Source organism: Prosopis cineraria, unplaced genomic scaffold, assembly GCF_029017545.1.
Source record: "Prosopis cineraria cultivar Desert tree isolate PC_DT_omini unplaced genomic scaffold, ASM2901754v1 PC7, whole genome shotgun sequence".
In the NCBI taxonomy this organism is placed as follows: domain Eukaryota; kingdom Viridiplantae; phylum Streptophyta; class Magnoliopsida; order Fabales; family Fabaceae; genus Prosopis; species Prosopis cineraria.
Genome location: NW_026555338.1, coordinates 25163418 through 25180029, shown reverse-complemented (window position 1 = coordinate 25180029; position 16612 = coordinate 25163418). Strand labels below are relative to the sequence as shown.

Genomic DNA, 16612 nt, shown 5'->3' with positions numbered 1-16612 from the left:
TTTTGTGTTTTATAATCAGTAGACTAAAATTGTATTTACCATCCAATTATAATTTTAAATTCATAATTTATGAGTAAAATTTCTTAATTTACAAGTCCTATTTGATATTTTATAATTACTAGAACTTCTTAATTTACTTACAGATATTCAAACAATTTTACAAACTGTCATATCTCTTTTCCATAGCCATGTATGTAGTGACTTTTGTGAGAAGTCTAAATACTGGACAATGAAACTTAAAACAATGAAACTTAAATTGAATGATTAAATATTACTAGTTGATTCAGATAAAGCCTTTAGCATGTAAAGCAAGTATAAGAGTAAATCGATCACAATTGATCGTGATGATGATGATGATGATAGATCATGAATTTTTCCTTAACATACAATTCCAAGAAGAGAGCGAGCAATATAATATGTGGATTGATGAAGAGAAGAATGTAAATGGTAGAGCAATGCAAAGCGAGCGGTTATGCGGTGGACTAATGAAGACAGTGAGCTTACTATTTAATTTAGGTAGAGGGACATTTTTGTCATTGTAACCTAATAAGTGAGGATAATATTGTCTTTTTACCCTACTTTTAAATTATACTCAGGTCTTAAAAGACCTATCTATGATTTTTGAATTTCACGGAATTTAATTTTAAATAAGTTGTTTTCACAAAACCTAACATAATTTTTTCTTTATTTTTCTTTTCTAAAATGCCCTTATGAATTGTTTGATATAGTGGCTGCGTATTTTAATGAAGCGAGTTTAATTATGCTAATCTAATAAGGAACGGTGAGTAGTTGTTTATTAATTATATTTAGGCTAAAAAAAACTCCTATACATTTATTTCTGACAAATAGATGTGGAGTAATCATAATTCTACCTCCCAACCTCTTCCATATATGTAACATCCCAATTTAAATTTTAATAGTTAATTTTGATTAATAGAAATTTTGAAAAATATTTAGAGGTAAGCAAATTAGTAGAAAATAATTATTAAATCTAACTTAGGATATAATTCTAAATTAAAATTTTTTTAAAAAAATTATTAATTAATTAATTAAAAATATTATTAAATTATTATTATTATAAAAAAAAGAGAAAAGGTGTGAATAAAAAAAAAAGGGAAGAAGAAGAAGAAGAAGGAGTTTGCTTTCGGCGCCGCGTGCTTCAATCATTACGTATATATAATAATAATAAAAAAAGGGAGAGAGAGGAAAGAAGAAATAATAAAAAAAATATGGGACCCACTGAATTTTTATAAAAACTCATCCATTTCCTTTTGTTTCTTAAATTCTTTTCCTGTGCGCGAGCTGAGGCGGAGAGAACGCGATTCCTCGGTGCAAAATATCTAAATTTTTAAGGTAAGAGTTTTTAATAGGATATTTAGGGTATAATTTTAAGCTTTTTAAGACTAAGTAAGTGTTCTAAAAATGTTTCTTAGTCATCCTTCTTCTTTAGTTTCTGAGTTTGTAGTGGTAGAAAATTTAAGATCTAGAAGAGGGATGAATTTATGTTGAATAAATATAGTTTTTGAGGTTGTCAGTAGTATAATAAATGTTTTAGAGTATAAATTTGTTGATGATCTTTAAATTTGTGGCTTATGGATCAAATTCTAAACTAGATCTGAAAATATATGTTGATTTATTGAGGTTTAAATGATTATTTGGGATGAGAAATGAATTATTATGGCTATAGGATTATGATTCTAAGCTAGAGACTCAATTTTTAATTTTTGAATATTTTAGGTATGAATTTATGAAATAAAAAGAAAATTTTGATAATAGAAATTAGTTTAGAAGTTAATTTTTAGATTATTAATGTTTATTGATAATTAAAAGAGGAGTTAAAAATTTTACTTAATAGTATTAACTCTAGATTTGTATTAAGATTGAGATTAGGAATTATATTATATTTTTAATTCTATTATTAGAATTATTTATTAGTTTCAAAAATTGAAACTAATATTTATAAATAATATGTTATTTGTAGATTGTATTACTGGTGAAAATTGTGGTGAGAGAGAAATTTTAAGGAATAATTTATTGAAAAAGCCACAAGGTAACCATGCTTTTAATTTGTGATTAGTGTTACTTCATGTTAATTAGGTGATTATTGAGAAAATTATGAATTTTGTAATATTGTATAATTGTGCAATATTATTATGAATTTGTTTAATTATTGTGGGAGGTGTTGGGAGACTTGCTATTGTTGTTGTATTTATGTGCCACGTGGTATGCTCCTATTAGATCTCAATAGGTGGCTTGTAAGGGCTCGGGCTAATCTACCTTTAGCCGGGTAATTTAGCACCGAGTGAAGGCTACGGCTCGAGGTTAATGGAGGGATATAAGGATGGTTGTTTGTGTATATTGTAATATTTTTTATATTTGTTGGAATTATATTATTTTTAATTCTCACTTAGTAAGCACACACTTAACTGTTTGTATACACTATCATAAATTAGCTTTAGTTACTGGGACTTTTGAGTCTCATTATGTGGTTAACAATTTTCAGGAGAAGAGCAACGAGTGACACGTGGAGGAGTCCAAGAGGCTTAGTGGCATAGATCCATTGTCTCTTTTGGATATTTGATTTATGATTTATAATGTGTTATATTGCCAATATTAGGGCTTTTTGTTTATTATCAATTATATGAATATATAAATGTAATCATGCCTTTCAAACTATTTCTATTTTTGGTACAATTTGGATGATTGTAATTTTATTATTTGATTTACTTTGGATTGGTTAAAATGGCATGATTATAAGGCCAAATAACTGGCTTGTGTTGAAAATTGACTAAATTGCTTATTTTACTTGTTGGGAGTATAAGGATGGACAAATGTGATTTAGTTTACTTGTTGGGAGTATAAGGATGGACAAATGTGATTTAGCCTAATGGCATGTGGGGGGTAAAAATTTATCTGAAATGTTATAGTGTGTGAGTTGAAGCCAATTATAAAATATTTTATATTAAAATTATTGATATTAAAATGTGTTGGGTGGCTGTAACCCAATTATGATTGAGTTAAATTATTTAAAAAAAATTTGGTGTGTTACAATATATATTTCAAATCGTTCCCATTTTTCTATGACAAATGTGACATTTTTATTTTTTTTCCCCTCCCCAACCAATGTTCTGTTTGATTAACATATACTCCTTCAGTGTCAGTTTATAAAATTATTTTTGACAAAATTATGTATGTTAACAAATTTCATTAAATACAACTTTACAATCTTTTTTTTTAAGAAACACAAATATAATTCATTTAAAATAACTTTATTTATAAAACACTAAATAGATAGAGAAAATATAATAAGAAAGGAAGGATAATATTGAAATAAGCATAATTAATGAAAATTTAATCTACACAATTAAGCGCTAATTATCAGTTATCACTCTAATTAAACCCCTTAATCACTAAATTTTGAGTGCCCACTATATTCAAAATCTCATTATAACACTATCAATATTTTCAACACACTCTATTAATTTCATTTAATGCTCAAACACACTAATAACACCAATCATTTACTTACATTATTTCACAACTCCTAAATTTTACTTAAGGTTCATCCAAATTCTAACCAAAAATTTTAAATCACTACAAAATTTATAAACCTAGGCTTTGAAGCTTTATTTAACTTCCCAAAACCTTAACATAATCAATGGGTTCAGTTATAACTTAAGGAAATCAAAATCAAGCCCCACATTATCCCAAAACTCTTGAATTTTGCATAAATGAGAAAGGAAAGGGAGAGGTAGCTTACTAGCTCAAAGATGAATCTTGTTTAAAATGTCTCTAAAATGCTTTTAAAATTAAGCCCTAACAGATGCCAAGTCCTCCTCCATCGCCTCTCACATTTTTTTTTCTTCCCTCCTCTTTTGTTTCAGCTTGGGCGCATATCTGATATAATTAGATTTTTGCCCATTTGCCATGATGGATGGCACAATGAGACTCAAAACTATTTGGGCCTCTTTTTGTGCCTTAATCTGCTCAAACTCCAAATTAACCTTCTTCCAAGGCTGATTAATGATTTACCAATTTATCCTTCTAAACACTTAAAATTTTAAAATTTGAAAACTCAAGATGTTATACAATAAGCACCTCAACATGACGTTCTATGCAATGAAAGCCTGCATAATCTCATTTAAAGTCATATAAGTGATTATGAAACTCATTTGTGCTGCTTATATAACTTTTTGAAAACCCCAGTCAATCATGATTTAGTGCATGTTTGGATAAATATGTAACTAAGATTTAGATAATCAAAACCTCAGTTGAGGTGTTAAAAGCTCATTATAAAAATTTTATTCTTGTTTGGCTATAAAAATTTTGTAAAGAGCATTGGGAAAGAAATGAGTGTTAGAACTGAAGCTACAAAATGTAGCTTCTAAAGCAACGTAACGTGGGAAAGTAAAGTTAGCATTCATTGTTTGTGGGTTTTCTCTTTCTTGTCCTTACATGATATCTCTTGGCTTCCTCAATCTCTCATCTTACCGTAAAGTATTTGCACAAGGCTTCAGGAAAAAATAAAAAGAAAAAGAAATATGAGATTATACAAATTGAATCATTAAATCAATTATGATTAAATTAAATGGAATAAAAAACTAATCATAAACAATAATTTTTTTAAGTTAGTAGCAATATAATTTATTTTTTAAAATCAGTGCAACACATTTATAAAATTTAAAAAAAAATTAATATGTCATTTATCTTAGATTTTTTTAATTCTAACTTTTAAAGAATAAAATTGTATAATTTAATGTTACCTTTCTGAAAAATTTAATTGTAAGTTTAATATTCTTTCCTAAAAATATCATATTAGTTACAAAAATATATAGAAAAAAAATTGATGTCTATTTTTGTCATTATATATCTCAACTGATTTTTGAATCAAATCACCCAAACAAATTTTAGTTCATTTAACTGACTTCTGAAAAAAGATATCCAAACATAAATCATGTTAAAATCATATATATTTCTTCCAACCTCAGTTTGCTAACCTCAGTTAATTCTAACATCAATTTTAAAATTTTTAATACAAACACACCCTTATATTCTTTGCCGCATGTTAAGTAGAAGCTACTAGGAGGTGCTTTTGTGTTTAAAAAATCACGATTGGGTTCTTATTAAATTATATTTGATAATAATAATTATAGAAAAGTAAACAACTTTATATAACTCATACTTTTAGGTAATTATATATCCAAACGTGATTTTGATGAATACAATCTAAGCAGAACTAACTTTCTCATAATCACTTTTAAAAAAATCAAAGCAAAATTTATGATTTATCCACATCACTTTTAATTAATGTCACTTAAAAATCATGGTTATCTATAATCTTCTTTGTTAAACTCCAATCCAAACGGGCACAAATTCAAAAGATCCATTAGCTCATCAAAATCAGATCAGCTTCCTATAATGTTAATACAATCATTCAACTTACCCTCTACGCGAGTATCCCACAGCATCTAAGTTCTTTAATCTAAGCAACTTTGGTTTATAGGGGGGCACTTGCTTTTTAAAATTAATAACGTTCGTTTCCTATGGCTTGCAATGGAAATTTCTCTAAGGGTAAGCAAACATGTTTGGAAGGATTTCAACTGAATTGTTAATTATATTAATAAATTTTCATTACTTACTATGTCGTCAAATATTTTTGGGAAGAATGACAAAGAGGTCTTAAAAGAATTAATTAATTTACAACTCAATCTTTTAATTTTATAATTACATTGTGATGAATTTACAACTTAATTTTTAAATTGTAACATGGTTGAAAAATAAAAAATTTATTTTCTCTATTAAAATTTGAAATACAAGTTGTAAATTTATTACAACAAAATTATAAAATTGAGAAATTGAGTTATAAATTTTTAAAATTTAACACTTAAGACCTAACTTAAATTAATTGATCATTTTGAGACTTCTGTGTCCTCTGCACTCTTTCTGCACTCTTTATAAATATTTGAGTAAGCTAGACAAGAAGATTTGTGATTTGATGGTACTATCATGGAATTTGTTTGAAGCATTCAGGATAAAGATTTTCAAATGTTTTTACTGAATGACTTGTTTGTTAGGAGAGATTGTATCATAAGCATAGGATACACATACACATTCCCTTAAATTGAAACCTTTTAGCTTTCAAAATTTGTAGATTGATAATAGTCTTTTAATCTAATTTCAAAATTAGTTATACCATTCAAATTGTTTAAAAAGTGTTTTAATTTATTTTCACCCATAATAAATACCATAAATTTTAGAAACAAACATTTTTTTGGCCCCATTTGTTTTAGCTTATTTTATGAAAAATCATTTATTTTTTTAAAAAATATATTTTGTGAGTTTTTATTATATTTGTTTAAACTTTTAAAAATAATTAGAATGTGAAAAAAAGTATATTTCTAATTATTTTAAGAAGTTACTTTGAGTAACTTTTAAAAATAATTTAATGTGGTAGATAAGAAAAAGTGTTTTAAAGAAACAAAATATCATAAAATTTTAAAATAATATAATAATAAATTATTTTTATAAAACAAAATTTAAGAAAGATATCATAAAATTTAAAAATAATTAATTGATAATCAATTTTTATTATTGTAAACAAACATAAAATAATGTCTTCTTTTTATAAAATATCTACAAAATAAATCTCTTTTTATAAAATCTCTAAACTACCCACAAATGACTTATTTTTTTAATTTTAAACAAAGGGGCTCTTTATCTCTCCATTCGAAATTGAAAAAAGATGTACTCTTTCAATTTAAAAATTATAATGCATTTTTAACTTAATCAAATCACAATAAGTTAGTTAATTTTTTTAAAATTGATATCATCTTTCAATGTTTGTCCTTATTTAATATGATATCTCACTTAAAAGTAAATGGTGGACTAGTTTATTCATTAAGGGTATTTTTGAAGGAAAAAAAGCTCATTTGATCACGCATTGAAAACTACAAATGCTTTATATTTTTTAACCGTAAATATAAAAAAATAGTTTACATTTTTAATATAAAAAATATGAGTTACTTTGCAAGAGTTTGTGTAACATTAATTGTTTTATTTTCAATACTCCTTATATTTTTTAAAACAAAGAGAGTATTAAGAATTAGGGTTGCGCATGAGCCAGGCTGGCCCAACCCTAGATCCCATTCAGTCTAAATTAACCATGCTCGAAAAATGCTCATCGTCAGACAGGTTGGGTGCGCATGCTTAGGTTGAGATACTCAAGTTAACTGCTAAAATGATTTTACCTAGAATATCAACACCCGAGAAAACATAAAAAGTAACTAAAAAAATAAACCTGAAAATATGGAATTATTGAATCAATTACAATAAAAATAATAAACCTTTAACATAAACATATTATACAAACAAATAATACTATAAATATAAATTAATTGATCAACATTAATTATCCAACATAAATAATACAAATAAGAACACAAGCATAATATCCAGTATCCGTGAAAAGTATATAAACTAATATTGTTCATTATCCAACACAAGCATAATATCTTGTAGTGTGATCAATTTGTTTTTGTTGAATTTGTCTGTGTTATAATGGCATTTATTCATTGAAATTTTCCAAATTTTTAAGTTGAGAAGTGAACAAATGAAAATTGTTTATTCTTTCCAGTGATTTTTCCATCTCACCATGAGTAATACTAGGCCGGGAGAAATAATAAGAACTGATGTGGAAAAGGGCTTTTCTACATTTATTCTTTTTTTTTTATAGAAAATCATTTTTCCTCAAAAAAAGAGTTTTGCGATAAAATTCACCATATTTTAAGAACTCACTTCCATAAGATTCCATAATCAGAATTTTTTTTAAATTCTATCTATTAAAATATTTTTTAATTAAAAAAATTAATTTTCTAGTCCTTTTAGTTTTTTAATTTTGAATTGGATTTCTGTAATTTATTTTATTTTAATCAAGTCCTCATAATTTGATCAATTAAATATATTAATTTCTAGAAGAGGAGGATTTCCTTACATTTTTCTTTTAAAAAAAACATTAAGAAATTTTGTATTTTTTATTAAAATATTTTATAATTTAAAATTAATTACTTAATTTTTATAACTTAAAATTTATATAATTAGGTTATGTTTTATAAATAATATTGTATTAAATAAAATTTTCATTTCATTTAGGCTAAAAGTATTAAACCAATTTTTTTTATAAATTTGAAATTTTCTTTTGTTTTGGTAAAGTTGATTATTCATTAATAATTTTAATTTTTAAGGAATAATATATCTAATCGATTAAATTATAATAATTTAATTAGAATAAAATAAATTATAGTGACTTAATTTAAAATTAATGAAAATTAGAAGGACCCACAAATTAATTTTTCCAAAATTAAATAAGTATTATGAAAAAGGATAATGATAGACTGAGATTTAAAAATCAAATTATTTACTCATTGTTTTTCTTTTTGTCACGACGAATTATTTTTTTAAAAGCAAGCTAAATAAATTTCCAAAATAAGCGAAATATCTTTATTTGTTTCGTTAAAGAAGATAAAGTAGTTTATAATTTAAATTGAGAGATAAGACAATTACTTGAGTAAAATTACATTATCTTTTACAAATTAAAACACACACTATAATTTCTTTTTTTTTTGAAATAATATATAATGTTTTACTAATTTGCTATTAGTGTGGCTCTCTTTCATGGGTGACTTATAATTTCCTAATAAACTCTTAATCGGTTCATGCGTCCGCAGAAGGCAATACGCCAAAAATATAAAAAAATATGCAAAAAAAATTTGAAATCACATATTTTTTTCCTTTTAAAATATTGATATATTTATAAATTTCTCGAATAAAATTCAATAGATATTTAGAGAGTCATGTAAATCAAGAAGTTATATCTCACAATATCTAAAGAAAATAATGACACGCCAATATACAATGTTTATCTGAATATACAAGAATATATAATATCTTTTCCCGGATTTCATTAATCACGTCTTTTAAATATCTTATCTTATTGAAAATCTAGATATAAACTCTATAAATAGAGGTTAAGAAAGAAGATCATGAAAAAAGAAAGAAAGGGTTTGTGAAAGAGCAATATTAACCTAACGAAATCACGTAGAAGCAGGTTTTCTTCTTTCTTCTCTTCTCAATCCAATTCAGTGCTATTTTCTCTTACCACTCTCTGTAGTTTTATGTGTTGATTTCTCTTTTGCGCCAAACTTTGTACCGTGAGGCATTGGCTTTTTCTTATTTTCATGCTATCTAAAAAGTTTTTTTTTTTATATGTAGGAAAAAGAAAAGCCTTGTTATCAATTTCACTAGAATTTTAATCTCCATACTCTGTCTTCCTCCTTTCTATTCTAACTATGAGATCAAGATTTAGGCTGTTTATATTTAATCTTTTCACAAAATTATGGAAAAACACAATAATCAATCAATTTCTATAATTTTATCAGGTTTTCCTTTTAATCTTGTAGTTTTTTTTAGTATTTTTAATCTCTATAGTATCAACAAGATTAGGTCCCTATAATTTAAGCATTTTAGTGTTTTCATTCCCACATTGAAAAAATTACAAGATGAAAAGCAAAAGCTCATAAAACTATAGGATCAATAATTGTATTTTTCCTAAAATTATTATTAAAATATTAAATTAAAAGAAAAATAAATAATTAAATTTAAATTGTGAAAATCTGATCTAGTTTATATCTAGAATAAAAATATATTTTATAAGAAATCAAATTTAAACTTTTTGAAGAAGAGGAAATTCTCTTTGAAAATATATTTTATGAAATTTGAAAACACATTCATTATCTTTTTATTTTTTTATTACAAGGTCACAAAAAGATCGTGCAAGGAACAAAAAGTTAAATTTGTATCTTAAGAAAAGTCATTATAGATAATAATATCAAAGTTGTTTTTAAATGTTTAATAAATAAAAAGATTAACACATTTATTTACTTCTCTATAATTATAGTCAAACGTAATAGTTTACTCTCTTGTGACAATTTTACTATCTTTTTCATTTACCTAGTTAAATTTCATATTTTGTGTTAAATTTTAAATTTGTATTTACCTAAATAAAAAAATCGACCGATTTTCCCGTTGAGTGCCTAGTCGTCTCCCACTCACTTAATTATGATTTCTTTTCCCACCATGGTTCCAGGAATCGTTGGCGGAGCTTTTCTGTCCTCCTTCCTTCAGGTGGCTTTCGACAAGATGATGTCTCTGGAAGTCTGTGACTACTTCCGGGGAAGAACATTGGATACGTCTCTGTTGAAGAAGTTGAAAATCACGCTCTTATCCATCAACACTGTCATGGATGATGCTGAAGATAAGCAGTTCAATGATCCTAATGTGATGGCCTGGCTTACTGAGCTCAAACATGCCGTGTTCGATGCTGACGATCTTTTGGATGAGATTAACTATGAAGCCTACAAGCAGGAGATGGAACCTGAAACTCAAGCTGGTCTTGCTGGCAAGGTACGGCGTTTCTTCCGTACTAGTTCATTTGACAAGGACTTTGATTCAAGGATGAAACAGCTGCTAGAAAATCTTGAATTTCTTGAGAGCCAAAAGATTGCTCTGGGACTAAAAGAAGGTAAGGGTGGTGCTGTTGTAACTGCCAGAAAGTTGCCAACGACTTCCCTGATTGATCAAGCTGGAATATATGGCAGGGATGATGAAAAAGAAATCATAATTAAGTGGTTGCTAAATGAATGTTACTTTTCTGTCATCTCTCTCGTGGGAATGGGTGGTTTGGGTAAGACCACCCTTGCTCAGCTTGTCTATAACGATCAAAGGGTGGAGGGTGAATTTGACCTTAAAGTTTGGCTATCTGTATCTGATGACTTTGATATTTTAAGATTAATCAGAATAATTTTCATCGCAATTACAGGATCAGATTATGGAACTGAAGATCTGAACATGTTACAAAATAAGTTAAAGGATTTGTTGACCAAGAAGAAATTCCTTATTGTTCTTGATGATGTTTGGTCTGATGATTATATATTATGGAAAGCTCTTCTAGAGTCTTTGATTTCTAGGGTTGCAGGCAGCAGAATTCTTGTCACTTCACGCAATGAGAATGTTGCTTTAGTCGCTGGTTCAGATGAAATTTACCACCCACATCAATTATCAGATGAAGCTGGTTGGTTGTTATTTGTGAAATATGCATTTCACAACTCTCCTCAAGCAAGTCCTGATCTTGAAGAAATTGGTAGGAGGATCGTTAAGAAGTGCAAAGGTTTGCCTTTGGCTTTGAAAACTGTTGGAAGTCTTTTGGGTAGGAAATTATCTTGGGAGGAATGGAATGGCATTTTGACCTGTGAGATATGGGAAGTTTCCCACAACAATATTCTTCCTGCTTTGAGGCTGAGCTATCACTATCTTCCATCCCATCTTAAGCACTGCTTTGCTTATTGCTCATTACTTCCCAAGGATTATCAATTCAAAAAGGAGGAGCTAGTTTTATTTTGGATGGCTCAAGATTTCTTACCAGCCTCTAAATCAAACAAGACCATTGAAGAAGTAGGCAACGAATGCTTCCAGGATCTTGTGTCAAGGTCTTTCTTTCAGAAATCTGCTCTAGATGGAACACATTATGTAATGCATGACCTTCTCAATGACTTGGCAAATTTTGTTTCTGGAGAATTTTGCTTAAGGCAAGAGGTTAAAGAGGTGCCCAATGTTTCAGAAAAGACACGTCACTTATCCTTTTCGCATGAAAATGGAGGATTCGGACAGCCTGAGTATTTGCAAAAATCGAGCAAGTTGCGGTCATTCTTGCCTTTTTTCCTTAATCCAGATTTTGGTTGGACTTCAATGGTTGATGAATTGTTTAAGTGCAAATGCTTGCGAGCTTTGTCTCTATGTTACAACTTCAAAATTACTGAGCTTCCTGATTCCATAGGAAATCTCATACATCTACGGTATCTTGATCTATCTGGCAGTGGGATAAGGAGACTCCCCGACTCTATATGTCTTCTCTATAATCTACAAACATTGAAGTTGAAAAATTGTGATCGTTTGGATGAGCTGCCTGCCAATTTGAATAAACTAAAACGTCTGCGGCTTCTGGATTTACAATGCACATGGCTGAAAACGATTCCTCTAAATTTGGGAGAGTTGAAAGATCTTCAAGTTCGTCTGACATCATTCGATGTGGGAAATTACAGTGAGTCCAACATCAAGCAGTTAGGCAAACTCAATCTTCAAGGAGAATTGTCCATTTTTGAGCTACAGAATGTAGTTCATGGGATGGATGCTTCTACTGTCAACTTGAAAGAAAAAAAGTGCCTTGATGAGTTAAGCTTCCAATGGAGTCCGGACTGCCATAATAATTCCCAGAATGAAAGGTACGTGCTGGAGAAGCTCCAACCTCACCAGAACTTGAAGAAACTATCAGTCATGCACTATGGCGGTACAAGATTTCCAGATTGGTTTTCTAATACATTGCCCAACATTGTTTCACTCCGATTGGAAAGTTGCAGCTATTGCCTTGTTTTGCCATCATTGGGCCTTTTGCCGTCCCTCAAGTCACTGTTCATTAGAGGGTTGGATTGTATTGCAGCTATTGGTTGAATTTCTTGGAAGTAAATCTTCTGCTGTTTCATTTGGGTCTCTTGAAATCTTGGAGTTTGATGAAATGGTGAATTGGGAGGAATGGGAATGCGGAACAGCTTCTAGAGCCTTCCCATGCCTTAAAGAGCTTCATGTAAGGAATTGTCCAAAGTTGAAAGAGAAGTTGCCCGAACAACTTCCTTCTTTAGAAGAACTCATTATTGAAGATTGCCAAGAACTTGTAGCTTTGGTTCCGATGGCTCCAATGATTCGAAGTTTGACTCTTAGAAAATGTGGGAATGTGAAGTTGGGATACACTCCTTCCACTCTAAAAGAACTCTTCTTTCAAGGACCATGCATGAATGCAACTTTGGTTGAAAAGATTGAGCACATTATTGCCAACACCTGCATTGAAAAGGTGGACATTCGTGAGTGTCCGACTTTGGAGTTCCCATCACATGAACGTCATGGCTCACTTCGTGATATACTGATATTAAGAAGTTGTGTGTCATTTAGGAACTTCACTTTGGATCTATTCCCTGCACTTCAGTGGCTATATCTTGATCGATGTGATAATCTTGAAATGATTTCTGTTTCAGAGGGGCGCATGAATGAACCAACAAATCTTACAGATTTGAACATTAAGGAGTGCCCAAAATTTGTATCATTTTCAGGACGGGGGTTTTCCGCCCCTAGGCTAAAATGTTGCTGCTTTGAACATTTGGGGAATTTAGAATCACTTATGGGCATTTTTGCTCCGTCTCTTAGCATTCTAAGAATAGAGGATTGTCCAAAACTGAAAACATTTCCAGAGGGGGGTTTGCCATCAAAGCTGAGGAATCTTGCTGTCATCAAATGCCCAAATCTCTATGTTGATAGGGGAAAGATTGCTCACATCCCTAATGTTTGGATTGACGATGCTAGACAAACTTGAGTTTGTGAAGGAGGAGTACCCCAATCATTCTATTCCCTAGTCCAAGCCACCACTCAGGTTTGTGCTCCTACATTTTTTCTTGCATCCATTGGATTTACACTTTTTGCGTCCTATTTAATGTAATCAACAGCATAAACTTCAGTTAACATAAGTGTGGAAACTTTCCCCAAAGCAAACAATTGCCATGTTACATTTTTCCACAATACATTTCTGGGTTTTTTTTTTTTTTTGGTTATTTGTTAATCAATAGTTAGGCTTCGAGACATCTACTTTACATTGTTGCTTGGTTCTGTTTATCATAAGCATGTGTGATACAATTCATACCTTGCTATTTACTTTATGCCGTTGTAGTGAATTTTTTCAATTATTTGTTACATTGCTAATCGCTGCTGTTTTTCTTAAACATTGGTAATACAATGCACTCCTGGATATCTACTTTTTTCGACCGTGGTATATTTTTCAAATTATCTGTTACATTGTGACTTGCTTTTTTTTTTTTTTTAATCATGAACTTTGGCCCTATAATGTGGGCCTTGATGTTCACTTTATTAGACTGTAGAACTTTAATGCTGTCTCAAAGTTTCCGTGGTATGTACAACTTTTTCGACAATAATTTTCCAGTTTCTTGTTATTTGTTATTAAATTGTTAGACTTCAAGACATTTTCCCATTTTCCCCTCCTAATATAGTGCTCTGAGACTCAAGAAAGGCTTCAATTCTTGCATATTTTGATTGATACTTGTTTGATTCCAGACAGTAATGCTTAGTGAGGCCTCTTTGTCCATATTTTTCTAGGGACTAACAGGGCTTGTGGTGGAGTGCAGATATGTATAGAATGTTTTGGGGCGATCCAATCACATCACACTATATGGAAAGATGAGTTTCATTGGCTCTCTGAAGGACTGCACGAGGATTTGTTATTGCTTTTGTAATGTTTCAACACCAGCCTTGTTCTTTTTTCCCCCCTAGGTGACTTTCATGGCCATGAACAAAGAGCAGCTTGCATGATTATAGTTCTCTTTCTCTTGTTTACATCAGTAGATATTGGAATCTCACAATGTTGGACTGTTGAGGTCTTTGCTTAAGATTGTTCAAGGCTCCGATTCATGAGGATTGATAATGATATGCTAACTTGATCAGTTTGTGGAGGACAATTGCCCCAATTATTGTATTTTCTTGCCGTCTGTTCCTTTGCCTACATCCCTTTCTCTTTAATGCAATCAGCAAGAGTACAACTGTGATCATAGCCGTTAGTTCTCGCCCAAAAGCTTGAAAAAATAACTTGTTACCTTTTTATGTGCTCCTGTTTTTCATAAACATTGATAATTCAGTATATAGCAGTATATTCACTTTATCTTAACATTGCTTCGGAGTTTCTGCGGCATTTATGGCTTTTACTAGAAGAACGAGCAATAACTTACAGCTTTGTATTTCACTATTTTGTAAATGTGGTTTTTGGCTTTGCGCAAACTTCTCCTTATTTTGGTTTTCTGTTGTTATTTTCTAAAAGTTAGGCTTTTGAGACTTTTTCATTTCTTTTTAGACTTAAAAAGGTTTCAATTTGGGATTTGCAGATTTTGCCTTTTACCCTTCATTCAAATTAGAGGCCATTGTTCTTTCCTCTAGACGCAGGGCCATACATAGGTAAAGCTTCCTCCACTCTGATTCAGACATATAATAACTCGTGTTCACACTTACATCTGTTGTCCTTTGCATGTTTGTCTGAGAACTAGAATCGCCTTATAAAACTAACAACTTTAACAGTAACATTTATATATTGAATTTTAAAATTCACTCTAACGTTCAGGGGTAAGCACACATATTAGGAAGGATTTCAACTGAATCATTTGTATCAATAAATTTTCAATACTTACAGTGTCAAATATTTTTTAAGATATTGATAGATATTGCATTCATTGATTTATACTGATATGATAGGTATTGGTCGTATCGTGTTCTATAACTGGTAATGGAAAGTAGGCAAAAGCATAATGCAGATAAACAAACCCTCGTTGTGAACTAATATCTCGTATGAAGACCATGTGTGGTTTCTTATTTGCCACTTAACTTGGACTCTGTATCCCTTTTATAACTCTGTCTTTGAACAAATTTTAGGTTGTGTTAAATTCAAACAGCCAAAAATGAAGAGAAGAGATAAAAATTGTCCTTCATACAGAAAAACCACACTGTTCATCAATTTATAACAAGAGCATGCAATTTTTTTGCATTTGTCTATGGGTGTATGCTTGTGTAATGCATCCCACGTATTACATTACAAATATATTTACAAAATGGAAAAATGGTTCTTGTTATTGGTGGTCAGCACATGACTGCATATATGCTTGCAATATAAATGAAAAGATATTTGACGACACATAATTACACGCTTGAATTATTGTTCTTTGCACATTTTCCCGAGATTTAGAATTCTGCTACAAAACTATGAACTTCTTTAACAATAACATTATTTGAGTTTGCAGGGTTTACTCTGATATTATTCTTGTTGAGGGCAATGGAAAGATAAGCTTACTCTAGCACTTTGGAAAGATGCTTTTTTCGTTCAACCCTATTCTCTCAATTTTATGCATTATTAAGAAAACATGTTCCAGAACCAAGTTTTGCTCCTTCTGTTTACCACTGTCTCACATGCATGTTGTTTTTTTTATTGGACTCTTACAGTGAATAGAATCATACGACTCTCTGCTTGTGACTAATAGTGAGTATCTTGTGGTTGGTTCTTTTGGAACGTTTATAAATCCAGTCTTCTTGTTTCATTCTTTTTGAGTTCCGCGGCTTCATTAATGGCAAAACAATTTGTGATCACAACCGTTGCTTCTTGTACCAAAGCCAAAAAAAAAAAAAAAATGCAGGATAGCTAGTTTATCAAAAAAAAAAAAATGTAGGATAAAAATGGCGCCTGGATTGAGCAATCTCAATTGATTCTACAGCTTTTTATTGTTTTTAATTAAAAAAATTGTCTTTAGCAATACAGTTATACGTAACATTTGATAAAAATTATTAATTATTAAAATTCTAAGAAATATTATTTCGGGAAACATAACCATTGGTTAAATTGATTAAATTGTCACATCATTCTTATTTTAACATTCAACACAATATTTAACATTATTAAGTACATATT

The 16612-nt window shown here is 29.8% G+C and overlaps 1 protein-coding gene across 5 annotated transcripts; it reads left to right on the top strand.

Annotated features, from left to right (window-relative positions):
- Positions 1-10236: 10236 nt before the first annotated feature.
- Positions 10237-16100, top strand: LOC129316427 (putative disease resistance RPP13-like protein 1). Of its 5 annotated transcripts, XM_054960856.1 has the most exons (4): positions 10237-13528; positions 14295-14439; positions 15045-15114; positions 15951-16100. In XM_054960856.1, exon 1 carries the CDS (start codon positions 10294-10296, stop codon positions 12556-12558), a length of 2265 nt encoding a protein of 754 aa, XP_054816831.1. In that variant the 5' UTR covers positions 10237-10293; the 3' UTR covers positions 12559-13528; positions 14295-14439; positions 15045-15114; positions 15951-16100. The 5 variants fall into 5 exon arrangements, with proteins under 5 accessions (XP_054816831.1, XP_054816830.1, XP_054816829.1 ...); XM_054960855.1 differs by lacking the exon at positions 15951-16100 and having other exon boundaries at positions 14295-14719; positions 15045-15102; XM_054960854.1 differs by lacking the exons at positions 15045-15114; positions 15951-16100 and having other exon boundaries at positions 14295-14766.
- Positions 16101-16612: the final 512 nt, after the last annotated feature.

Excerpts from the sequence above, each read along its gene's own strand:
- LOC129316427 (XM_054960856.1), top strand. The coding sequence starts at position 10,294 with ATGGATGATGCTGAAGATAAGCAGTTCAATGATCCTAATGTGATGGCC.